Here is a 26237-nt window from a genome sequence, read left to right as displayed (position 1 = left end):
TCCACTTCACATTGCCAGTCGGCACTCAAAGTCACACCAGTAGCAACAGGAATGTCTGATGTAAATATGCTAATGAATTAAGGCCCTAGAGTATGTTTAACCATCTCATTTGACTTGCCAAGGAATCTGCTAAATCACTTCACTTCTAAAATCCCTCTGTCATCTCAAGGTAGGCTATACACAAATCCGGCGAAACACGGAAGTAAAGCAGCGCCGCCATTACTGCGTTGCCTTGCTGCTAAGAAAGTAGCCAAGTAACGTGTTGGTCCCGTATAGGCGGCTGTAGCAGACATTAGCTGTAGATGTGAAATCTTCTTCTTTTTCTTAGTTTTTATTTAGTACGTATGCTGTTCAGTGATGCCGGGAAAAGCGTGTTTTGTGGTCGGCTGTTTTAACAACAGTACGAATATACAGACCTAGAATTAAACGGTTTGTGAAATTCACAAACCTTTGTTGCACATTGACTGCCCATGTTTACAGCCTTACGGATAGTTCCTGGTCAAGTGGAGGACCAAGATGTGCGTTAAAAGTGGATGAAATACATACTGTAACGTCCTGGGTGTGTTTTGATGTGCAGTTCGGGTCTATGTTAATGTTTTATGTGCATTGTGTTGTCTCTGTGCCTTGCTGTGTTTTATGTTAACTGCCTGTAGAGGCGCTGCAGGGGGGCGGGCACGCCTGAGCAGCAGAAAAGTTACAGTGTTTTTTATCTGTTGTGTGAAGTTCGCGGGAGTTCGGGAAAAAGAACAAGGACTGATATTGGCAAGTCGCAGCCCGTAATGGCGACCAAGTGCTGTACCTAATAAATTCTGGTTTATGAAAGTGGTTTCCTGTCCGAGTAACTGAGAACGTTACAATACTATTACTAAAATAATCCTGAATACATGTAAGAATATGTATTTTACTGCTACAGTGGTCGTGGCTAATAGTTATTTGCAACTTCTAAAGCTTGTGAACATATTAGCAACAAAGCTAGTAATGACAGCGTTCGGTTTAATTGTTGTCATTAATTAATACACGTCTTAATACATTATGTTGTCAATAAATTACCTTCATCTGTAAGTTTTGCCTCTGCCTGACATCATCTACGCAATGTTCCCTTTCACCTGACATTTTTTTCATGAGCATGATCTCCTATTAGATATTCTCTAACAGGATGTTTTCATTGAAAAGTCATTAGAAGGCACAGGCCACAAGTGTCACACCGTCACACTCCGCAGGCACGCAGTAATGGCGACAGGCAAGATGGCGGCGCCCATAGAGTTTGCGGCGGATTGGTGTATATTCATGGGTTTCATCAGGTCCCTTTTCACAGATGTATTAATCAAGCACCATGCAGTCTGCATTAATTTTGCAGTGCTTGGTGCTTGATTTTATACACCTGTGGAAAGGGACCTGATGAAACCATAAAAAATACCATAAAAATCATGAATAACATACAACAAATAACAGTGCCAGAAGGGTTCTTTGTGCATTAACAACACATTTCAAAGGGCAGGCAGGTTTTTAAGAGACTATTTCCTCAGATGAAAAAAAAATATGGTGTGGAGTTTGGAGAAATACACAGCAATTGAAGGGGGAACCCTGAAAGACTTCTTTTCATAGCCCCTGTGAAGTTGTGTGATTTCGGCCACCTGTGGTCTTGATTGCATGGCACCTGCTCAGACGCAGAGCCCCCAGATATTGTTCATCCAGAGGAGGAGCAGGTTGGTGCATTTCATGTGGGAATGGTCGTCTAGGCAACAAGAAGTAGAGGGATATTTTGTGTGTGCATAATGTGTGTTTGCGATTGTGTGTGTCACAGAGAGTGTAAGAGAGAGAGAGAGAGAGAGAGGACAGAACAGAATGTGTCACAAGGTTTCTCTGACAGCTCTTTGCCTAATGAACAAAGCTTGGCTTAGGGTAAGGCTCAGGAAGAAAGATGCACCATTGTTGCATCCAAGTTGCATGAATGTGTTGCATTTAAAAAAAAAGGCGCAGGGCGCAGAAAAAATCCAGTTTATTACAGCGATTTATGGTGGGAAAGTTGGAGGCACAAAATTGAGGTAAATAAAACACATTGGCCTAACTGTGATTGAACTTGTCAAAAATAACTGTTACGTTACATCCATCTAGGTTCGATGCCGTCCAAACTGAATTAGTTCTCTTAACTTGTTTTCAATCCTCCCCAACCTCCATAATGCGCCTGAGCATGGTTTCGTGACGGGCAGAAGAAATTATATGGTCTGACTGCAACAGGCGCAACTGTCAGCGATGTCGGCGGAGAGGTAGCCTACCTTTTATAGATGCGGAGAAATCGGTCTGCAACTTAGATTTCTTCATTTAAGTGCGTGTTGTTGGTTTCCATGGGAGAGCGATCGTTAGATATGTAGGCTAATCTCCAGAAAGCAAAGGGAGTGTGACGGACAAGCCATAGGCTACATTCTAACCAAGGTTACCAAATTTGGAAATACTAGAAAGGAGAGAACTACTCTTGACCACAGTGGAAGTTATTGAGCAATATAACATAGTCTATGGGAAGAAATGGTTACTTCGTACAACACTTAATGGAAAGAGCGCGAAAACAATTTAATGCCATTGCTCGTGACATGGTGAAATTGTGTTGTGTGAGTGCTGGTAGTGTCTAGAGGAGCGACAATAAGTCTTACCAATTCTGGTTACCTTTTATAGCTGTCCTTCGGTCGCTACCTGTTGTTTTGTCTCATATGGAATGACTGTCGGATTGTAGAATTATTTTATGCTTCGCCAAGAAGACTTGAAGAAACTAACAGGTAAGTTTGATGCATGCGCAGCAGCACGTTGGTGAATATCCGGGACATAAACATGTTCTGTCAAATGTGCCTTGAAACAGACAAATAAAGGCTAACCTAATCTGAAATTAATCTCTATAGTTTAAATGGTAATTTTTCGATATTGCTGTTAAAAGTGGCCAATCCCTGTACGCCTTCTCACCGACTCTACTAATCCAGTTAGTTTGTAGCCTACATTTGTATCTCAGTAGCTCATTAGCCTACATGAATGTGTCATATTTACACTGTTTGTTCTCTCATCCATTTAAAGACCTATTAGCATTGTGAATGGTTTATGCCTCTTATTTATCAGGAATAGCTGCTCTCAGTCAAACATGATAACCATCTATATCCACATTATTGTATGCTTAAATTATATTTTGGTTAAATTTGGTTTAAATTGCATCACTTCAATCCTTTCCAACTTTTCCCTATAGGCACCTCAATGTTTTTTGCTGTGGTTTTAGTGGTGCTGTTTCTCTCACAGGTTGATGTTTTATTCCATTGTAATACCATTAGTGGTGTATTAAAGAGTTGGGGGCTCCACTCTCTACCAGTGATGAGTGTCTTCTTCATGATCTTAAAGCAGTGGTCTCAAACACCCGGCCCGCGGGCCAAATCCGGCCCACGTCCGGCCCAATTCCGGCCCGCGACGTATGTCAAAATAATAATGTAATCCGGCCCTTGAGACTATTTTTTAATTGCGACAAACAACGATACTGATTAAAATAGACGATAGTTCCAAGTACGGTGACAAATCTCATGTGTAGCCTACTCTGCTCCACTATGTGCTAGATATCCAGAGCTTCATTCAAACCCAAAATCGCTGCGCAAAGTTTTCAGGAAATACTTGTAGCCAATTACATGCGAGAAACACAAAGACGTGCATTTGTAATGACGCGGAAGCGATGCAGGCCATAGTGTTGCATAAATTGAAGCAGTAATTAAGCAGACATAGGCCTACACCAAAAACGTTTACATGTGATGAAGTAGGAAGAAGGTAGGCTATGCTATTCACCTATTCTAAATCTGAAGGAGAATATCCTTTTGGAGATTATGATCGATCGTCTATTGAACGGAGGTGCGTCTGCGTGTATACGACGGTGTCCACTAAGCATACCATGCTTATTTCGACCCTCTGCCCAACATAGCTTGGAGGTTGTAGTGGTAATCGTGATGATAGTGTCCATAATGGACGTGGTACAGACAGCAGGGCTAGTAGAAATAGGGCTCTAAACTACAAAGGCACCCACAATATGATGCGAACTTCTGGGTACTCAAATTACCCGCGATGGGAACTGATTTGACCAGAATACTTTATTGTAGGCCTTGTGGTTTAAAACCATATACATCTTAGGTGTTGGTATACATCTTAGGTGTTTTCCTGTTAATTTGTTATGTGGGTAATATGAAAAAAGGAAAGTAAACCTGCTCAAATATGTTCATCCAGTATTTACTGAAAGGTGCATAATTTGAGGGGCTTGCCATCCAGTGGCAAATTAGATGGGTAAATTTACCCCCTTCATAAACTTTTGTTTTACTCAAAGATTTTTACATTTACAGTAGGACTTTATCTCTGACCACTTTCAAGCCATGGCCTTTTGAAATTTTGATATAAAAATCCAATGGTGTTGCTTTCTTAACCCTGACGCCTATAGTTTGCCAGGTTTAAAAAATTTATGAGAAGAAAATATTTTTATTTGGTGTGAAACACACACATACCTGTTTTTATGCTTTTCATTTGTTTTATAATTTGTATTAATATTTATTTTATTTATAAGCTAAGGTTGCTAGCACAGGTGTCTAAAACTAGATAAAAACACTTGCACTTTCTGTTTGCAGTTTTGTGTGGTATTTGAAAAAAAGAACATTGCATTTTCAGAAATAGCCGGCCCTCCAATCAGATGACGTTGGCAGAATTGGCCCCCAGCTCATTTGAGTTTGAGACCCCTGTCTTAAAGCCTGCTCGTTTGTCTCTGTTAGTTAGTACCAATGTACAGATTCTACAGAGTCAGATAGACTCTCTCTCTCTCTCTCTCTCTTTCTCTCTCTCTATCTCTCTGTACCCCCAGTTGTGTGAGATGGCCTAGCAACCATGTCTCAGCTCTACTACCGTCGCACGGACAACTCTTCATACCGGGACCGCATCCCACTGAGGATAGTCCGGGCTGAGTCAGAGCTTTCGACCCAGGAGAAGGCGTACCTGAGCGCGGTGGAGAAGGGCGACTATGCCAGCGTCAAGCTAGCACTTGAGGAGGCTGAGATCTACTTCAAGATCAACATCAACTGCATCGATCCACTGGGACGCACCGCTCTCCTCATAGCCATTGAGAATGAGAACCTCGAGATCATCGAGCTCCTGCTCAGCTACAACGTCTACGTTGGTGATGCCCTGCTTCACGCCATACGCAAGGAGGTGGTGGGGGCTGTGGAGCTGCTGCTTAACCACAAGAAGCCCAGCGGAGAGAAACAGGTATGGTGCTGGATGTTGGCGAACTGGGTATATACCTGGGGGAGCATCTCTGTTTATTTGAAGCTTTTCCTCCATGAGTTTCTTTGGTAGCAGAGTTGATGTTGACAAGAAAGTTACACAGTGTCTCCTTCATTTTTTACACACTCAGAGCAGAGATCAGAGCAAATGGGTGTCTCTGTAGTTACGGGAAAAAGTCAAGAACAGCAAGCATGTGAGATATGTCTGTGTGAAAGAAAGAATTGAGATTGAAGGGCTGTGTGTGTGAAACCAGGAAATTGATGCCTCTCCCCAGTTCAAACCTAGCTCTCCAAAGATATCCTTTCTCCTCAAAAAGTCTATACCTCAAATTAATTTTTATTTATTTCTGTACCTGCTCTAGATTTAGTCTGTGCTCTGTGAACCATACAGGCCACCCTTTTTCAAATGCCACAGGCAATGCTGGGAATTACTCATAAGTCCCCTTGGACAACCACTTCCTCAATTTGAACCCTGTTTATCAGTCTATCGTAAACAGGAACCCTGGCTTGTGGTCATTTCCCGTTACTAAACCACCACAATGTGTCATTGAGAATCTTGGTCTAAACTGTAGGTGGTTTGTGATGGATTCTCTGACACTGCAGGGGTGATTCTGAACAACTAAGACGCACTCTGGATCATTAGTAAATTAGTATTTGCACAAGGGATAGTTTGTGAGGGCTGTTCTCACTCCCTGGGCCTCAAGTGGCCTGTGTATTTACATCCTGTTTATACTGCCTGTTTGAAATGCAAATGATCAGTTGAGCGCACACACCTGTAGATCACAGACAAATCTAACAGAGCATTGAGGCAGGTCACTCACTTTGAAATCCTCTGCAATGCAGCAGCGGAAACATGGGTGAACATGCACAAAAGGTTTTCACAACAGGGGTATTCCTGTGTGTGTGTGTGTGTGTGTGTGTGGAGGGGTGGTGGTGGGGGGGGTCTCTGCCACTTTTCTTCCACCTGCTGTAAATCTGTCGCTGCACAGATTGTCTCTGACACTGAGTCGGTCCACAGGATGTCGCACACATTTTTTTCGCAGGTCATCTGGTCGTGCCACAGTTTGACAGCTAACATGGTATTGGCACTTTCAATCACAGTACAGTAGTCTATTCTGTCAATCAGTCTCATGATAGTGTCTTCTGTGGCTGGTTGCTGAGTTGGTGGAACCTTGTGTTAGAAGAAGTCGGTGAATAATGCCAAGGCCATGTAAAAAGAACTGAAGAAAGTTTAAATATAGTTTAAATATAGTTAGTTCTTTATACAGAAATAAAGAAAAAGGAAAGGACAAAATATCAGAATGGGATGTGAACATACATATCTATATACTTGTGATGTTAGTGTACATATACTTACATCACAAGCTTCTGAATGCATGTATACTTACACTGTACAATGGCTTCTGAATCACCGTTATTGACTGCTGAGTTAAAGGAGAATTCCGGCGATTTTTCACATAGATCTTTGTTTCTCGAGGTCACCGAGTAATGTCGGTACGAGAAAAAAAAATCGGTTCTACCTAGCTCGAGTTGCTTCAGCCAACAGCTAGAGCTGGCTAATGAACATGCCCCCATAGTACCGATAGTGCTCGTTGACCTCGAGAAACAGAGATCTATGTGAGAAATCGCTGGAATTCTCCTTTAAGTTGAGCTGCAGTCTGTGTCTGTGTACTTTGGAATCCTGCCATGTGTAGTTTTGTTTGCCACCTCAGTGCATCGGAGTGAATTATACAATAATGTGTTCTGCCCCGAGACTGCAGAGGTGCTCTGGCTAAGCATGGCAGACCGCCAATAGGGAACTTCAAATAAACAAGTCAGAGAAAACTGCCTATTACGTTGCTCTTCTTTAATTACTTTAATTAATGTTCCGTATAATATGGAAAATGACATATATGAAAAGGAGTTTACAGGGTTTTTGTAATGGAGTATATATAGGGATATTTTCTCTCACTTAAGCCAAAGGAACTGTGCTGGTGTAGATTCAGGATGTAGTTTAAGATAAGGAAAACTATGTGGAAAAGGAAGCAACACAGCTTATCCAACAATCCATAAGAACAGGGTTCCCACGGGTCATGGAATTTCTGGAATATCATGGAATTTTGAAAAGTCTATTCCAGACATGGAAAGTCAGGGAATTTTATAATTTTTTTGTGCAAAGTCATGGAATATCAGGGAATTTTGTTGTAGCAGATTAAAATTTACTGACCAAAATATATTAATACAAATATATTTCCACTCAAAATTGGTGTATATCTGGTTATTAGCTTTACTGCTTTATTTAATGCCCATTTTATTAATCTCCCGCTCTAAAAAAGTAAAAGATTTTTGAACGCTACGTGACTGCTCAAATCATTTGTCAATGGACCGTGTTAATTTCATTTTTTCGGATTTAAACCTGAAGGATGACCGTTGTAGTGTGTGTGTGTGTGTGTGTGTGTGTGTGTGTTTACACTAAATGGTTTTAGTTTTCACCCTGTTATTTTTAAGCTTCAAGCTTTAGGAAGTTTTAAGCTCTCCCAAAAGCATTTGTCTTTGATATCATCTGCACATCATTCAACCTATCTATCCATTGTCATAACAAGCATAGCAGCAGGCAGCAGCTTGTTCTTTTCATTTCACCTTTTTATTGCAAAATGCAGTTAGGAGAACTGAATAGAAAGCTAGTGTTACTCTCTCTGTCTCCTGCTGTCCTCCTCTTCCCCTGTCTCTCTCTCCTCCTTGCATAATCTCATATGCACACAGCTTCCTATACCTGTGCTCTACTGCCTGCCTCTCCTGAATAATGCATTTAATCATAACTTCCTGGCTCATGTAGCAACTGTGTTGCAACACACTGACTGAATGTCTGCTGTGGTGTTCACTGTGTTATCATAAAAGGAAATCCAAGCAGAACTTGGAATTCTCATGTGTCTGTTATCTCCAGTGTTGTATTTTGGACCTCAGTGGTACTTCAATGTCACTTCAATATTGTTGAATATTTACACCACTTTACTCAGTTTTGTCAGTGTTTATACCAATCCAACTTCTTACAGCAAGAGTTCTATATTTGGTTATTCCCAGAACTCAAGAATACACAAGACACACACCTGATAAATGCTTCATCTCCGTGGTCACATACCTACATTTCAAGCATAGAGAACCATTCAAGTATGTTAATTATTCAAATTGAAGACATTATTAGCTACATTATTTGCTCAAAACAGTACACCCATGGCAACAGCAGACATGGCCAAGGTTTGACCAGTTATAGTGTAAATAGCAAACTCTAAAGTGGATCAAGAAATGAAAGGCTGCAGTAAAAAGCATCACAACACTTATTCGGTTGAAAAGCAATCAGTGCTGTTGAAGATCGTTACCATGTGCAGTGTGATAATAACCAAAGCCTTGCCACCATGCTTTGTAATGCACCAGGCACCTGGACTAGATTCAAGGTAAACAGAGTCGATCCCTTTGTTATGGCCAGTGTTTGATCACGCACAAACATCTGAAGGGTCTCAGAACTTTTACAGGCCCCCAGACCTTCACCAGATGGATGAGCTCATGTCAACTTTTGAGAAAGATGGCGATGTTCTTTTTGGGGGGGCTTAGTGTATGTGTTTGAAGTTGACAACCCAGCTACCACTCATATGTATGCCTTTGATGTTTGTGTAAGGAGGCTTACATTCCTCTCTGTTGTGTTAATTCCGAGGTCCCTCCGGTGCTGCTGGACAAGCAGTTCTCCGACTTCACCCCGGACATAACCCCCATCATCCTGGCGGCGCACACCAACAACTACGAGATCATCAAGATGATCGTCCAGAAGGGTGTCTCTGTGCCGCAGCCACACGAGGTGCGCTGCAACTGCGTGGAGTGCGTGTCCAGTTCAGACGTGGACAGCCTGCGGCACTCGCGCTCGCGCCTCAACATCTACAAGGCCCTGGCGTCGCCCTCCCTCGTCGCTCTGTCCAGCGAGGACCCTTTCCTCACCGCCTTCCAGCTCAGCTGGGAGCTGCAGGAGCTCAGCAAGGTGGAGAATGAGTTCAAGGCAGAGTATGAGGAGCTGTCGCGCCAGTGCAAAAATTTCGCCAAGGACCTGCTGGACCAGACACGTAGCTCCCGTGAGTTGGAGCTCATCCTCAACTTCCGCGATGACATCAACATGCTACAGGATGACAACCACAATGAACTGGCGCGTCTCAAGCTGGCCATCAAGTACCGTCAGAAAGAGGTGTGTATAGTGGTATAGTTACACTACCTTACAGTCCTAACAACCCAGTTATAACGTTATAAGGTTACACTTTACTTGACAGTGTCGGCATAAGAGTGACATAACACTGTCATGAACGTGTTATGAACAAGTCATAAATGTTTATGACATAACGCTTCTGTTATTACGTGAGATTCGGTTTTTGTCATAACAAGTTAGGGTTAGGGTTAGGTTTAGAGTTATGGTTAGGGTTAGGGTTAGGGTTGGGATTAGGATTAGGGTTAGAGGTTACAATTAGGGTTAGGGTTAGGTTTCATGTGTCATGGCAGTGTCATGTGTTCATGTCGTCATGTCACTCTTATGTCGATACTGTCAAGTAAAGTGTTACCCGTTACAAAACGGCTACATCTTACTCATCTTGTAGGATAAACTGTCACATTTCACAGAGATTCTATTATTTTTCAATACTTTGAATATTTATTTTTGATAAGAGACTCAATCCTTCTCAGCACATGAAATACCAACGTTGCCCACATTTCTGGAGCTGATCTGCTATCTGACACTATGTCACTATATGTTTCTAAGATAGCCCAGAAGTGTTCTATTTGATTCAAGTCACGTGACATATTTGACTTCTGTAGAAATTCTTGTGTGGTGTTGGCAACGTGCTTTGGATCATTATCAGGATGGAATATTTCTCTTCTGCCAAGCTTCTGGAAACCAGGACTCATCCTGTCAGCCTGGATTTTGTTATACTCACAGATACCGTATTCACAGTGCCATCTATAACTGTCATCACCCCAACAGCTTTTTGCACTCAGGCAGCCCCCATTCATTACACTTCCAGCTTTACTGTGCTTTTACCGTGGTCCTGGCCAGGTTCATGCCACACATGGTGAATTCAACACAGAATTGGAAGATTAAAACTGTTGAGGAGGCCAGAAAAAGGTTTTGGCACAGTCTTTTGTCAGATGAAACTCAGATGAATTTGTTTGACTCAGATGGGATCCAGCATGTTTTTGGTGTGAACCAGCCTACCAGTAAATGCATCGCCCCAGCAGTTAAACACAAAGGTGGGAGTGGGATAATATGGGCTCGCAAGAGTGCAAGGTGTTGGGCAAGACAAGTTTATTTATGTGGCACAATTCATAAGTACAAGATTTTTTAATTCAGTGGAAGTTCTTTTGAGGTACCAAATATAGGACCATAGAGCAAAGGTTCGTAAGAGGGCCCGTAATGCCCTGAAATACAGCCGTTATCAATAAAGGTAAACTGTTTCCCGTTTGAAAGTAGAGCCTCACAAAATAGACCCTAAAGTACAGTGATAAAGTGATATTGCACGGGGATGTACTCATTTTGTTGTATACTGTGGTTTGAATAGATGTACCAATCTGTTACTATCAAGACATTTTGCCAATATTAGATTTCTGTGGTCCAGATAGGGTAGCTGGGAACTACATGTATATTTTCTCGTATTTGAAACGTGGGTTATTTTCTAATGTTATTCGGTTGGATATTTCTCATATGTTACTCTGATTCCATATGTGTCCTCACTTTTGGACCTTTGTCCTAACTTTTGGGCACAAGTGTCCTCATTTTCAGTGTCATGGCGGTGGTCACCCTAGGTCCAGATCTTCTATTTTATGGCACTTTTGCACCCTGATCCAAGTGTATTTAGACAATGAAGTGGAAGGAAGGTAGAATCGAGCTTACGGTGTTATTCAACCAAAGACATTCATGGCTGCATTTTGCTGAACTTCACCTCTTGCTTAGGGTGCTGTCATGCCACGGATGTCACCTAGCCTCCCCTGTGGTGTCAGCCATATTTAGACACTCGTTTCTTTCGAGTGCCTTAACGCCCACTGGGTCGACTTAAGCTGGTCCCCCGCGCCTGCACCACGTCTATCTGCTTCTATCGCGTTACAGGCGTAAATTAAGCCCTTCTTCCTTGCCGAGCTCCTCGGCGATGCATTATTATCCAAGTGTCTCATTTTACATCTGTATCGCTTACATGTCCTCTGATCAGATCCACAGAGATGGTGAGCCGCCAGGAGCAGCCAGCCGTGTCACCGTTGACTAACACAGATTTAATTCAAAGGCTAGCCGAGTGTGGATGAGCCAGGCAGAGCTGTGCTATCATTTCCTTCACTGACAAAAAAAGTCATTACATGCCTCAGCAGAGCACACTGTGTATTTTACTAATTGGTTCACAGAGTAAACAATATCATACAGACCTTGTGTGTGTTTGAAACCAAGAGATTTCAGTGGCTTGGTGTGAGACATGAGTTTATAGTGATCTAATTTAAAATCAACATAGGATATTGTGTTGTAAATGTTTTAGTTCAGACATCCCAACAGATTAATATTATGTGATACCATACGTTAAATCTATGTCCACTTGTGGCATTATCTGGTTTGGTTAGGCATTCAGTTGCTTTTGTCTGCTTGATCAGTGAATTTAGAGAATTATACATTCATCATCTGCCTGAACTCGTCACTTCGCGTAATCCTAATGGTGTGTGACAGTTTTCTGTTCATGATGGGTCAGACCTATATTTGGATGTTCAATTCATTTTAATTAATTGGAATTGCGAGTGTCATATTGAAATGATTCCACTGATGCCCTGATATATGGAGAGTGACAGCCACATGGCGAGTGTCCATACTAATTTAGGCAGCCCACTGACTTCATGCACTGTCACCACAACACATATTTTTTTATAAAGATTAGGGTTTGTGAAAATTGTAATGATGACATGGTGTTATAATAATGATATAATTGTATAATATACAATAATGATTTGAAGCACCTCAGTTCGGTTTACACTAGATGCTTTATTTATGATTGTATTTTCTTTAAATTATATACACCCTCATCATCTTGAACAAGTAGTTATCGTCTGTAATATCAAAGCAGTGACTCATCTTTGCATCTTCCTACATCTCATATTTGAAGTCCCATGCTTAATGGCTATGAAAAAGAAGTCTCCTCAGCCCACACATGCATGTAGATCCATACAACACACACACACACACACACACACACATACACACATACAGTGCCCAGCTTAGTGATCAGTCACACACTTTTTTTATTTTATTTTATTATTATTATTATTATTATTATTATTATTATTATTATAGAGAGAACAAGATCAAATACTTCCAATTATTTCTACTCACGGTCACCAAAGGTCACAGCCTAATCCAAAAAACGCCATTCATCTAGAGAGCAAACAGACCTCTTTTCCTCAGCTCTTAGAACACCGATGAGCCAGGAAGATTATGACCTCAATTAAAGTGAAGATGGCGTAGGGGAGGATAAGGGGTTTGGAGGTGTGCAGATGAGATCAGATTCGCCTGGCTCTGGTTGAAAGCCTGTCATCGCCCATTCCATCTCTCTCTCTCTATTAATGAGATCATCGACACAGAAGATAAGCATCTCCAACTGTTCAGACCTGCTACGAAATTAGAGGCTGCTGCTTTTTTTAATTTTTTTTATTGCAAACACCATTGACATTACAGAAAATGAAACACTACAACGACATGCACAAGAATACTACATCGGATAAACAGATGTACATTACACAAACACATACTGTAACTTAACAAGACATCACATTGAAATGGCTTATTAACACACATAACATTAATAACAGAAAGGCTAAGGATGATTTGCGTCCAGGATGATTACAGATATGATTATCAGGGATGAAATTGATGACCGGAATGACAAGAAGGGGGGCTGGGTGGGGTGCGGATGGTAGCTCTGAGAGTGTGAATGAGGTGGTGTTGGGATGGGGGTCGGGGGTAAGGGGTAGTGAGTGTGTGAGGATGTGTGTGTGTGTGTGTGTGTGTGTGTGTGTGTGTGTGTGTGTGTGTGTGTGTGTGCATATGTGTAAGGTTGGCTTGCTGTTGGGCCAGGAGGAGAGAAGCTGGAACACAGAGAGGGAGGGTTTCAGAGGAGAGTAGTTGTAATTATTCTGTTAAAGATGAGTGTAATAATAAGAATAACTGATTGCCTGACTGATTGACAACCTGGGCACCCATTAATGGCCACAGTTCCACCCAGCCCCGGCAGTTATGGCGATGAGCTGACAGAGAGGAGGACCTGCGTGCCACCCATCCCCCCAGGCCCCCATCATATGCACACGTCCCCCACTACCACGACCAACCACACCTCGCCCCCAGACCTCCATCCAACACGCCACTCTTGACCTAAATATGTATGTGAATGTAGCATTAAAAGAAGTGGGCATGGATGGTGAATATCTGTCAGGATTTCCCCATGCACACCACACTTACCCTGTGTAAGATGTATGCCTCCTCTGTAATGTGTGCATTAAAATAAGTGAGGCATGCAGATAGACACCTGATGAGGTATCTACCTGCACGCCACCCTTACCCTAGCCTGTTTTGTGGTTTTGTTTATGTTTTATGAATGTCACCTAATATGTAGTGCAATTAAAATAGAGTAAGCGTGCTGTGTGCTTCCAGAACAAGGCATGTGCATGAGCGTATGAGGAGTGTGCACAACGGGGGCCCAGGGCCAATAGATAACTCACAGGACCCAACCAATGCCAAACCCACACAGCGACCCGCCAGGACCAAGTCTCTCAAGCCATCCAATGGGGCCCCGGCATAATAACGATGAGAGAGGCAGAGAGAGTGAAATTAGAAAAGTTATCAGAGATGTAAATAAAAGGGGAAGGGGAAGAAGGGGATGCTATTTATTTGATATTATTATTAATAATAATAATAATAGTAATAATAATAATAATAATAATAATAACAATAATAGTTCCAGCTACCATCCCCTGCCTAGTGTTCGAGGATATGTGTATCTGTTGATGAAGTGTGTTGGTGTGGAGATGGATCTCAGGCAAAGGACTGTAGGTAGGTGATAAAGGGGTACCAAGGAGAGGTTGTATCCTGAGTATTGATTACGTTTGTAGTTGATAGGTTTTCTAATGATATATAGTCTGTTAACAAGTTTTTCCAATGAGTGATGTGAACATTGTTCCTAGATTTACAGTTCATGAGGATTGTTTTCTTGGTGATAGTCAGTGCTGCCAGCAGTGTTTTATTGCAAGAGTTGCTTAAATTGACTGTGGATGTATCACCAAGTATGCATAAGGAAGGGGATGCTGGGATGTGACAGCCAAAGATGGAAGAGAGAGATTTTGTGACACTCATCCAGAAGTGGTTGATTGGAGTGCAATGCCAAACTGCATGGATGTATGTGTCTGGATTATTTTCTGTGCAGTGAGAGCATAGATCCGAACCAAACCCCATTTTAGCCAATTTATGTGCAGTGAAGTGAAATCTGTGAAGAACCTTGTATTGTATTAGTTGTAGATTACTATTCTTTGACATTAGGTAGATGTTTTTGCACATTTTGGACCAGAAGTCGGCACCGGGAGTAATTGATAAGTCTGATTCCCATTTGTGATATGGCAGGCCAATTGTTTTTTCTGAACGAGATATAATTTTGTAAATTTGGGAGAGTATTTTTTTGGGAGAGGGAATATTAAGCAGCTCTGAGATTGGTGGGGGAATGTCAAGGTTAGCTGTCTGGATGTTAATTTTTCCTAGGATAGATGATTTAATTTGCAGGTATTGTAAGAAGTGTTTACTCTCGATGCCGTGCTTCTGGACCAAACAGGAAAATGAGGCCAGATTATTGTCTTGAAGAATGTGTTGAAGGTGAGTGATACCCTTTCCCATCCATGTGTGAAAGTTAAGTGGTTTTTTATTGATGGTGAAATCTGGGTTATTCCAAATCGGGGTGCGAATTGATGGTGCTATAGGTAAATCAGTTGTGTGGTAGAATCTCCACCAGGCTGTCAGAGTAGATGAAATTGTTGGGGCTTTGAAGGATAGATGTTTTTTGATTGACTGGCTGCAGAAAGGGAGATCTGAGATTTTAATTTCTTTACAGATTGTTTGTTCTAGGTCTAACCAGGTGTCTGGCAGGTAGGTCTGAGGGGGTGGGGTGTAGCCATTTGTAAATGAAGTGGAGCTGATTGGCCAGGGCATAGTGCTGGAAGTGTGGGGCCTCTAGTCCTCCCAGTGCTTTTGGTTTTTGGAGAGTGGTGAGTTTGTTCCTTGGGGTCTTATCTTTCCAGTAGAATTTAGTGATTAATGAATCGAGAGACTTAAACCAGAGTGGGGTGGGCTGGGTGGGAATTATAGAGAGTAAATCGTTTATTTTGGGCAGTATTGTCATTTTGATTACTGAGATTCTGCCCATGATGGATAATGGGAGGTTCTTCCAGCGTTGAAGGTCATCATCTATTGAAGTGAGTAGAGGGGAATAATTTAGGCTAAATAAGTGTGACAGCCTGGGGGAGACTTTTATCCCTAAGTAAGTGATATAGTTAGTGCAGAGTGGAATAGGTGAAGAGTTGGCCGTCACATCCCAGCTGTTGGGATGTTATGGGAGAATTGCAGATTTATTCCAATTGATTGAGTATTCAGAAATTTTAGAGAATGTGTCAATTAGTTTGATGGTTTCTTTTACTGATGTTCTGGGGTCTTGAAGAAAGAGAAGAATGTCGTCGGCATAAAGGCTGATTTTATGATGCATATATGGAGTCTGGACACCTTTGATGAGGGGGTTCTTGAAGATTGTAAATAGTGAGGGGGAGAGTGCTCCTGTTCAAAGCAGTTACAGTGTGTGGGCTGGTGTTTTCAGTGTGTAAAATAAGGAGCCCACATGTGTAAATGTCTTACCTCCATCAATAGCTGTTCTGTATTAAATTGTTTTATTTGGTCACATGAAAGACCAATTTTCCATTATTGTCTTTGTAGAACTTAATGAAAGCATGTAAAAGACTTCTTGAGTGTCTGTGTGTAAATATCTTGCAATATCATGTATTTAGCTACATAATTACAGTTTTACAAGGTTTTTGAGAAGACTTGTAGTTTAACGTTAAAGCTTTCCTTAAGACATTGGTGTGTTGCAGTCAGATGTCTTGTGAATGGAGACATGATGACTATTATGTAAAGCTGTGATGATCTCAAGTAGCTGAACAGAAAAGTCAGCCCTCGCAGAAACCACAACCATCCATTCATGGTGCAGCATGAAGTCGTTAATCACCTTTATTTCTCAGATTAAAGTAACACTTCTCGAAAGTCATCGGCTAATTGTCTGTGCCATGACTTCCTGGCCAAATTCCCAGTGTTAGTGGCGAAAAAACAGCCATCCACATGAGATGGCTGTTATCTCTGCCTGATGAGGAACACTTAAAGTTGCCTTGGCACTGACATCATTGCCCGCCGACCGTTGCCCCTGCGGAAATGAGGATGCATTTGTGCATAATTTGGTTTGCAAAGGGTGGGGATTGATTTCCTCCCTGTGTCAGGCGAATCCCACAGGGAGACAAAGTGAAAAAAAAGAGGGGGGGGGGGGGGGGGTGGGGGGGCATGCATCATATTCTCTTTTCCTTGCAAAGGGTATTTTTCTTTCCCTTTCTCTCTTCATTGCACCTCCCTTATCAGAGAAACACTCACAGCTTTCCCAGTAGTGGCCTTTTAGGTATCGGTTGAATTTCTTGCCAAAATGGCTATTTCAGGAAACAGATGGGCCGACAGGAGGACATTTCCAGCTCCCCAAAGACTTGCACATGCACGTGCAAGGCAAGTAATACGATTCCCTACTCCCTCAACCGCCACTTTGTCACTTTGACTTATTTGCCACTAATGGTGTGGCGCACCCATATCTCCCCACTGTCCCCACATTTGTGCTCAGAAGTCCACAGCAGATGAGACACAACTGGGGGGCCAGTGTGGGCGGCTGATGCCCATAACTAACAGCTTAAGTCGGACTGCTCTGCCTATTGACTGGCTGGCTTGCCTGCTTTTCCCTGCCCTGGCCGATGTGACTCTGAGTCTGTTTCACTGAATGCCTGTAATCAAACAATCAGATGCTTGGCCTTAAATAAGCACTTGAGGCCCGTGGCGTAAAAGGCATACAATCAGCCTCTGTTTGTCCCCTTCCACATGACTCGTAATGAGAGTGCTCCTGGGCTGGACTGTTTTATTGGTCACTATTTTAAAGGGGGGGTGGGTGTTTTTTGTCTGCATTTATATATATATATATATACATATTTATATACACAACTCATATATAAACTCATTTTGTCTAACCTTTCCTACTCTAGTTCTCCTTTCCCTGTATCTTCCCAGCCCTGATTGCTCTCCTCATTTTCCTCACCAGACCATTGACTGAATTTCTATTAAATGTCCATTCCCCCTCTATTTCCCATTTCCTCTTTCTCATTCCTCTTCCACTTCCATTCACTCTGTTCATCTGCTACTCCACCCTCTCTCTCTCTCTCTCTCTCTCCCTTATTAAATTATTATTAAATTTAATCGAAAGTTCATAGTTAAAAGCTTTACCAGCATGATTGCCTAAGAAATAAGCATCTTGCCAAAGAATAAAGAACAATAAAGCAGTGCATTGCAATATATCATCTCTCACTCTAATCTCTCTCCCTCCTTAGTTTGTGGCCCAGCCTAACTGCCAGCAGCTGTTGGCCTCGCGCTGGTACGACGAGTTCCCCGGCTGGCGGCGGCGCCACTGGGCGGGCAAGTTCCTGACCAGCATATTCATCGGCCTGCTCTTCCCGCTCTTCTCCATCTGCTACCTGGTGGCGCCCAAGAGCCGCTACGGCCTCTTCATCCGCAAGCCCTTCATCAAGTTCATTTGCCACACGGCATCCTACCTCACCTTCCTCTTCCTCCTGCTCCTTGCCTCCCAGCGTATCGTCTCCTACACTGACCCCAACCGACAGGGCCCGGTGCCCACGACGGTGGAGTGGATGATCCTGCCGTGGGTTGTGGGTAAGTGTTTAAATGGGAGACAATGTTCTTTTAGTAAACTACTTATATTAAGGAGATTGTCCTATATAACTTTGTGTGTCTTCACCCTCACTAAGAATGAGAAGAGGAATTGTTTATTAATTGTTTAGTCCAAATCACTCTCTCAGAAAAGTGTTTCTTAGGAGAAATTGTCATCTTTCATGAAGTGAAAGTGAGTGTTTTAGTGTTCTACCTTGACCAGACAGGTTTTTTGGTTTATTATGTTGACATGTTAGATATGCATACAGGGTGGTAAAGTCCATTACCACCAACGGCTTCCTGTCACTTGTATGTAGTCAAGTACCGGTAAATACATAATTCTTTTTAAATTAAGCTTCTCAATGAGAATGGACCATATACACGGAAAGGTCTTAAACCAGCTCATTTATTTCCGGTGGAGCGTCAGCTGTTGTAATTATTTTATATTCTGCTCCTTACATGTTCACTCCGACACTGAATATCTTGTTTGCCCAATAATAAAAATTTTGACACGCGCATCCATGTCCGTGCAGACACTAATTACTTTAACAATAGAGGCGGCTACAACACACCTGGCTCCAGCCGAAATAAATGATCTGGCTTAAGAGTCCTCTGTGCATGTGGTTCATTACTGTGCCCTCTACTCCCTCCTTCCTTCTCCTAACATCCCAATGCCACCAGTCACTAAACATCTAGCCTTTGATCACGCATAGAAGTACATGGCTGATGGTATGTTTCTCATCACTCTGTCTTGTCTTCCTGGAGGTTTCATATGGACAGAGATAAAGCAGATGTGGGATGGGGGCTTTCATGACTACATTCACGACTGGTGGAACCTCATGGACTTTGTTATGAACTCCCTCTACTTGGCAACCATATCTCTGAAGATTGTGGCCTATGTGAGGGTAAGGAGGATGTTACGAGTTCATTGCAGTGTGCTGGAACATACACACCTACTGGTGTGCAGTGCAAGGAATTTGCAAGTGAAAAACTTCAAATGAATATTTTCTGAAGATGAAAAGGCTGTTTTATATTTAAGCATCTGAAAGAAATCATGAAGTATGTCGCCTCCATGGGTTATCAGCAGTTCATCAGCTAATTATCAAGGTTCAAGTGCACTTTTGAGGGGAATCAAATAAGCAATACTGTATAAAATTTATTTTGTTATTTTATATATAATTTGTTGCAAAATTGTCTCGTCATATAGTCCTTGTTAATACTTGTTAATACTTGTCTGTCTTTCTATCTTTCTTTCTTTAACCCTTAGTGGCCGATGGATGCCAATTGCGTCCAAATTCACACCCCTCCTTCTCTGTTGAATTGCTCGCGGAGTAATGGTCATAAAGATAGCACACACATATCATGTGTAAGAGCAGAACCTAGGCTTTCCAATAATATTACTGTGCTGTGATAAGCGGTTTGTGAGAAAATTAACGTTGAATTTACATGAAATTGAATCATATGTACATTCTGCACACAGCTCTGTACACCCATTACTCTTGGTAGAATATCTCACAAACTCTTCACTCGACACATGGCAAACCATATCAGATTAAACAACAGACCTTACCAAATAAGTTGAATAAAGCATTCCTCTGTACAATAAGAAATTCCCAAGCACTCATTCTAAATATTGAACTTCCTTTCCATGTCAAAGAATCAAAAGTTGGTCATGGCATGCACAGATCAACTTTGATTTTGACTACATGTGATCTGCACATATGCAAGCACAGCTTACAGGTCACAGAGGCAGAGGAGTATAAGGCACAGTCTTCATCCAATGGTTCAGTGACAAGACTAGTGAATAAAACAATTCATAATGAATTAAATGTCATGTCAGTACATATATGTTTGTAAATTGCTAAACCATAGAGTATCCCACCATCATGATTCTTATATTGCCTGATTCCAGACAATCCCATCTACACAAACATGAATAGATATTTCTACTGGCCTGCGTCCTGGTGACAGGAATGCAAACACATGAAAACATTCATAAGATGCAAATTATTTCTCCTTGATATAAAGACATATGCAAGTGTCTTCACATCATACTTTTCCAAGTATGGGTAGCCCAGACAGTCTTGACAAAAATCAAGATAAAAAAGCTGTAAAGCTGGCCCTTACAATGACCAAGATAAAGGTAGTAAAATTACCCTGAAAACAGCCTAGGGCTCAAAAGGTCAACTTTTGTTGATGCCGTCTCTCCATCCTTCCTTCCTTCCTCTCTTTACCCTGCAATCCCTCCCACAGTACAGTGGCATTAAGGAGCGAGGCAAATGGGAGATGTGGCACCCCACCCTGGTGGCCGAGGCCCTGTTCGCCATCGCCAACATCTTCAGCTCGCTGCGTCTCATCTCGCTCTTCACGGCCAACTCGCACCTAGGCCCGCTGCAGATCTCGCTCGGCCGCATGCTGCTGGACATCCTCAAGTTCCTCTTCATCTACTGCCTCGTCCTGCTGGCCTTCGCCAATGGCCTCAATCAGCTCTACTTCTACTACGAGTTCAAGGACGGCTATGAGGGCTGCAAGGGCATCCGCTGCGAGCGGCAAAACAACGCCTTCTCCACGTGAGTCTGCAGGCTCATCTGCGGGTCACATGGGGACTGGGAGTGATTTTATGTTTTCCAGATTTTTGGAGATGTGTTCTGTCAGCAGACATTGCAAAACATGTTACGTGTTTGGATGTGTTGAGTAAAGTGGAAAATAAGAACAGCTGACACAGAATAAGAAAGGAACCCATACTCAAGCCTTGTTTTTATAAATATATAAAACATACGGGCATCCATGCATCACAAGAAATTATTTAATACAAGGTTGCGGGGATGATAGAGGAAGAAATATGAAGCGCAGTGAATAATCTTTTTTGTCCACTCACGTGGAAATTCATCTTAGTCCTCACTGTCTGACAGCTGGTACACATGTACACACAAGAATTCACAGCGAATAGCAACAACCACTGCAGTAGTGTTAACATATTGATGTAAGCTGTTCAGAGAAAGATCATATGATATACAGTGAAGCTGTCAATGGCTGCATGTGGGCAACATCTTGAACTTGAGGACCTCCAAACAAGCAGATGAGGGGGGATTGATCTTGACGGTTTATTGGTCATCTCTCCTAGGCTCTTCGAGACTCTCCAGTCTCTGTTCTGGTCCATATTTGGTTTGATCAGCTTGTATGTCACCAACGTCCAACCAGACCATGTGTTCACGGAGTTCGTGGGGGCCACCATGTTTGGCACATACAATATCATCTCGTTGGTGGTGTTACTCAACATGCTCATTGCGATGATGAACAACTCCTACCAGCACATTGCCGTGAGTTAAACCACTTGATCATTATACCCTGTATAATGTGTATTACTGTATGTGTATGCACATATGCACTTCATCTGAATCATTTAGAGGCTATGGATGTCATTTTACTTTGTTCAAGGCTAGCAAGAGATTTCATTAGAATTCATTATAATCAATGTAATTGTATTTCTGCATTGAGGGTGAGGTGGATGAATATCACAGGCTTAAATTAACAATAAATCTAGATCCCTGTCAGCGTCAAAATGGAAGTTCTTGCAGGATGTGGTTATGTCTGATTCTTAAGCCTGCCGTGCCTTTTGCTGTAGGATCATGCCGACATTGAGTGGAAATTTGCTCGAACCAAGCTGTGGATGAGCTATTTTGAAGAGGGGGGCACGTTGCCTCCCCCCTTCAACATCATCCCCAGCCCCAAATCTGCCTGGCACTTCATCCAGTGGATCAGGCGGAACATCTTCAAGAAGAGGGATAAACTGACAGAGACATTTGGATCCTTGGGGGTGAGGCTATGAACAACAAACCATTTTCTCCTTGATTTCATGGTTGCATGGACCAGTTAGGTAACAACAAAAACTAATCAGTTAATACAATCACCACATGTATTATGGGGAACTGCTTTGACATGGTCACATTATTTCTTAAACTGAATCCTAATTAATGAAATTCTTTTGTAGTCAGAATACCACAGCAATGTTTAGTATTTGTCAGGGCTTTTTGTTTTCTCAGTCTTTAAAAGGAGAACAGAATGCAGAGTCATGCCTGTCTTATTACATTTACTGAACTTAACTTCTAAGTTTGTTGCATTTCTCTTCAGCGGAAAGCTGCAGAAAATGTTCGAATAAAGCACCAGTATCAGGTAATGATGTCAAGATCTTTTCCTCTAAGTACTTAGTTGGCAAGGAAAAGAATGTGCCTTGACAAACCATAAATGGTAACGTGAACACAATGACCTCTGTACTCATCGCAGGAAGTCTTAAGAAGCTTGGTGAAGCGGTATGTGGCAGCCATGATCAGAGACGCAAAGACAGAAGAAGGCCTCACGGAGGAAAACTTTAAGGTGAGCTCACCTTCTGTCTAACGTGACTCATTTAAGAATATGTTAATATAAAAAGTAAGACTAGTTATACCACTGCTTTTACCTGCTTCGTTAAAGTGTGTGTTTTAGAATGTTCATAAACTAAACTATATATTTACGCAGCTATGAAGTAGTTAATGTTTTGGATTGTATTACATTTGACACAAAGTTGGCAAATTTGTTGAGTTGAAATGAATTGTCCTGTTGTGACAGTTATAAATTAGCGATCTGGCGGAAGTACAGAGAATAGCAACATTATGTCTGAAATATCTTTTAGCAAGTGACTATGGCTCAGAAGAATCATGGGATATGCTAGCTTGGTAATGAGAGATATGGAATTAATGACTTGGCTTTGGTCATAACAACTCTCCATTCATAACTAGTAACGACAGTTTGCCCTGTAGGTTGAGAAAGGTTTCTGTGCGGCAGAAAGAAGTAGTTCTACAGTCAATTTTATATACAAAAATTGGACATTATATCAGCAAATTAACATAACACAAATGTGGCAACAGTGGTATAAGCGGGATAATGAATTTAACATTTTTCAGGTAGCAAAAGTTCCTGCACTTCAAGCTTCACATGCTGGCCTTATCTTTGACCTGCATATCACCTCGAATGTGCATTAACTTCTGCTACTTGAGCACTGTGTCATTCATTATTCCTTACTTAATACATTATCTTGCACAGACATTAACAAAATGTATTTAAAATACATTTAGTATAAGTGATGCAGTGTAGAACCGTCTTGTCTCCATAGATGAACAATTGAAGCTACTACAAAGAACCTTCTGGTGAAGAACACTTCTGCCTATTTTGGTTATGGCCTGTCAGCAGATAATAATCTTCCATTAAAATACGGGAAACACCTGAATTTTCTTTGACCGCCTTTAAACATTACTATGCAAACCTTCAGCCTTTAACTAAACTATTAGGCGTGTAGCTTTCTTCAGGGAAGGAGCCTCTACCGATCAACTCACTGTGTTCTTCTTAGGAGCTGAAGCAGGACATCTCTAGCTTTCGCTATGAGGTGCTGGGCATGATGAAGGGCAATCGGAGCTGCATGCCAGCCCTGAGCCCCCGAGAGGCCGCCTGCAGCTACAGCCATCCTGACCACCTGCTTCCCTACGCCTTGCCCCCTGCCACGCTGGGTCCCAGTTCCCCGACAGCCAAGCTCAACCTGTACGAAGTCACCACTATTCTGCAGCACCACCACCACCATGGCATGGATGCAGGAGAACCCATTAGCAACCTGGCTAACGGCACGGCTAATCCCCTGCGGAATGAGGCGTGCTCGTCTTCCGAGGCCCTGTGCTCGGCAGCCTGTGGGCCAACTTCCTCGTCTTCCTCCCGAGAGCGCACGTCCAGAAAAGACTTCCCCAAGGACATCTCCAACTTTGGACTGTTCCAGAAGAGTCAAAGCAAGAAGCGTACCCAGTGCCCTAGCCAAAGTAGCATTTACTCGCTGTCTGAAGAGGCAGACGAGTTGGACAGGGAGAAGACAGATGAAAAATGTGGGGAAGAACAGAAGGAGGTGGAGGAGGAAGAGGAGGATGACGCAGAGGGAGAAGAAGAGAGACAGCCTAGCCAGGAGGAGAGAGAGAAGAACAAACGGATGAGCAGAGAGGAGGAGGCACAGGAAGCAGAGGAGGATGATGATGGGATGAAAGGAGCTATGATGGAGAAAGAGAAACTGACCCGCTCTTGAGGAAGCTGCAGGAAGGATCAGAAAACTCCCCCTGTGGATTAAATGGAACTTGGCTGGAGGGGAAGAACAAATTGAAAGTGATTTGAAGGGCACAGGTGGAAATGGGATACACCACTGGAAATGGCACAACCTTTTGAGGAGGCAAACCTGGAAGGTTGTGCTTTTATTGTCTCAGGGAATGGTGTAAACTTGCATTTGTGAGTATGAAGATAAGATGGCCAGGATGCCCAAATGCCAGTCGTCGTAAGAAATGTAATGTCACAGGAACAATGGTCTGAGGAAGCAATGCAAAAACGAATGAACGTGGTCAGAATATCAGAGAATGCACTCTTCAAGGTGTCAACCATTCAGAGCAATAGCTACTGTGAACTTTCCACAAACCCTGTACTTTGCTGCCCCCGCTGGGCTCCGCCCTTTTGCACAACAGCATGCCTGAAATAAGGATCCCCATTAGACTCAATCAAAATGGGTGCAGAAAGAGTTTGATCTCAGAGGCAAATTCAATTAGGACTCTCTTGGAGCTTCTTTGTGACATGGCAGCCATGGAATATGACCTTCCCCACATGTAACCCTGTTAAAGTTTATTTGCGTAATTTCTTCCTTAATGTCAGGCCATGAATTTCCAATGATCGAATGATAGGACTTCTATGATTTCCTGATAATGTCTATGCAAAAGGATTAGATTTAAACAACTGGCTCCAGTAGCTACTGTAAGAAAACTACAGATTGTTCTCTCATTAACCTCTTTGCAGGTATTAATGTCAATTCAAGCTCTTCATAGAATTTCTTCATAATACTCCTCTGTAATTGGAAATGTAGTGTGCTTATTAGTAAGAAAATTAACCAGATATGTCTGCGTATAGCTATGTATAACTATATAGCTTTGATTTCAGACAGTGTTTCAAAATACTGTTAAAATGCTGAATTCTATAAGCCGTTTCAGTTGTTCTAAACATGTTATAATGTAAGTTAAAGTGGATGCAAATTGGTCAACTCATCAAGTCAATGAATCAATAATAGATACAACCATATGCATGTCTATAAATAAAACACATATTGATTTTAAGTTCATGTGTTAACAGTATTCATGGTCATGCATGTCATCGCAAAAGTTGTGATACATACATTTAACTAAATATTCTCCATTCAGTTGAATCAAATTGTATTCATCCATATAGAGCAATTAACAATAGACATGGTCTTAGAGTACCCCCTGAAAACTCCCTGAACCATTAACCAACTAAAATCTCAGATGGGAGCCCAAACAGTATTGGACTCTAACGTCATATTGTGGTGTAGTGTAATGTTGCTATCGACACCCCTATAACTGGTGTTGGATAAAAATGGCAAATGTGCCAATAAGAACCAGGTTTAATTACCAAGTCTACAGGCAAGAGTCTTAAGTCAGCAGCAGAATACTAGATGACGGTTCCGCTTTCATCGCCCCACACATGAGTTATGACAGATGCAAGTGTCGCATATATGTTCCTTGAAACATACCTGCAAGGGCACACTGTACTTGCACTGCACACTGCACTCACTTTTAAATGTGCATACCTACTCTCCCCTTCCTTAAAAGTGCTGCAACGGAAGCAACCTGCATGGCCTGGCTGAAAACCTGTCATTTGCGGGCTTTGTTTCCATGGCAACACAAAGTTGGAAAAAATTCAGTCTTAATTGCTGCAGTCTTAATTTTAGCGGCCTCTCGCACAGCGCACTGTGAAGACTCCATGCTGCTATCAAATAAGTGTGAACGGAATCTACATGGCTCCACTAGTCCATGAAGAGGAAAGGTCCGTTTGATACAGTCCTTATCATACTTCAGTTAATG

The 26237-nt window shown here is 42.2% G+C and overlaps 1 protein-coding gene across 3 annotated transcripts; it reads left to right on the top strand.

Moving 5' to 3' along the window:
• The first annotated feature begins 2228 nt into the window (after window positions 1-2228).
• Window positions 2229-25472, top strand: LOC125308903 (short transient receptor potential channel 4-like). 3 transcript variants are annotated; one of them, XM_048265547.1, is made up of 12 exons: window positions 2229-2771; window positions 4862-5262; window positions 8968-9486; window positions 17973-18312; window positions 19075-19214; window positions 19577-19675; window positions 20563-20879; window positions 21434-21629; window positions 21935-22126; window positions 22441-22482; window positions 22594-22683; window positions 23693-25472. In XM_048265547.1, the coding sequence occupies exons 2-12, from the start codon at window positions 4885-4887 to the stop codon at window positions 24404-24406; spliced, it is 3027 nt and encodes a 1008-aa protein (XP_048121504.1). In that variant the 5' UTR covers window positions 2229-2771; window positions 4862-4884; the 3' UTR covers window positions 24407-25472. The 3 variants fall into 3 exon arrangements, with proteins under 3 accessions (XP_048121504.1, XP_048121506.1, XP_048121505.1); XM_048265548.1 differs by lacking the exon at window positions 2229-2771 and adding an exon at window positions 3738-3789; XM_048265549.1 differs by lacking the exon at window positions 19577-19675.
• Window positions 25473-26237: the final 765 nt, after the last annotated feature.

The sequence above is a fragment of the Alosa alosa genome, chromosome 15, assembly GCF_017589495.1.
Source record: "Alosa alosa isolate M-15738 ecotype Scorff River chromosome 15, AALO_Geno_1.1, whole genome shotgun sequence".
Classification (NCBI taxonomy): Eukaryota; Metazoa; Chordata; class Actinopteri; order Clupeiformes; family Clupeidae; genus Alosa; species Alosa alosa.
The sequence above is the reverse complement of the archived record's forward strand: the minus strand, read 5'-3'. Positions and strand labels throughout refer to the sequence as shown.

Coding starts and splice junctions, on each gene's coding strand:
- LOC125308903 (XM_048265547.1), top strand. CDS start 4,885: ATGTCTCAGCTCTACTACCGTCGCACGGACAACTCTTCATACCGGGAC. Junction 22,483..22,593: donor GAATAAAGCACCAGTATCAG/GTAATGATGTCA, acceptor TACTCATCGCAG/GAAGTCTTAAGAAGCTTGGT. Junction 22,684..23,692: donor TCACGGAGGAAAACTTTAAG/GTGAGCTCACCT, acceptor TGTTCTTCTTAG/GAGCTGAAGCAGGACATCTC.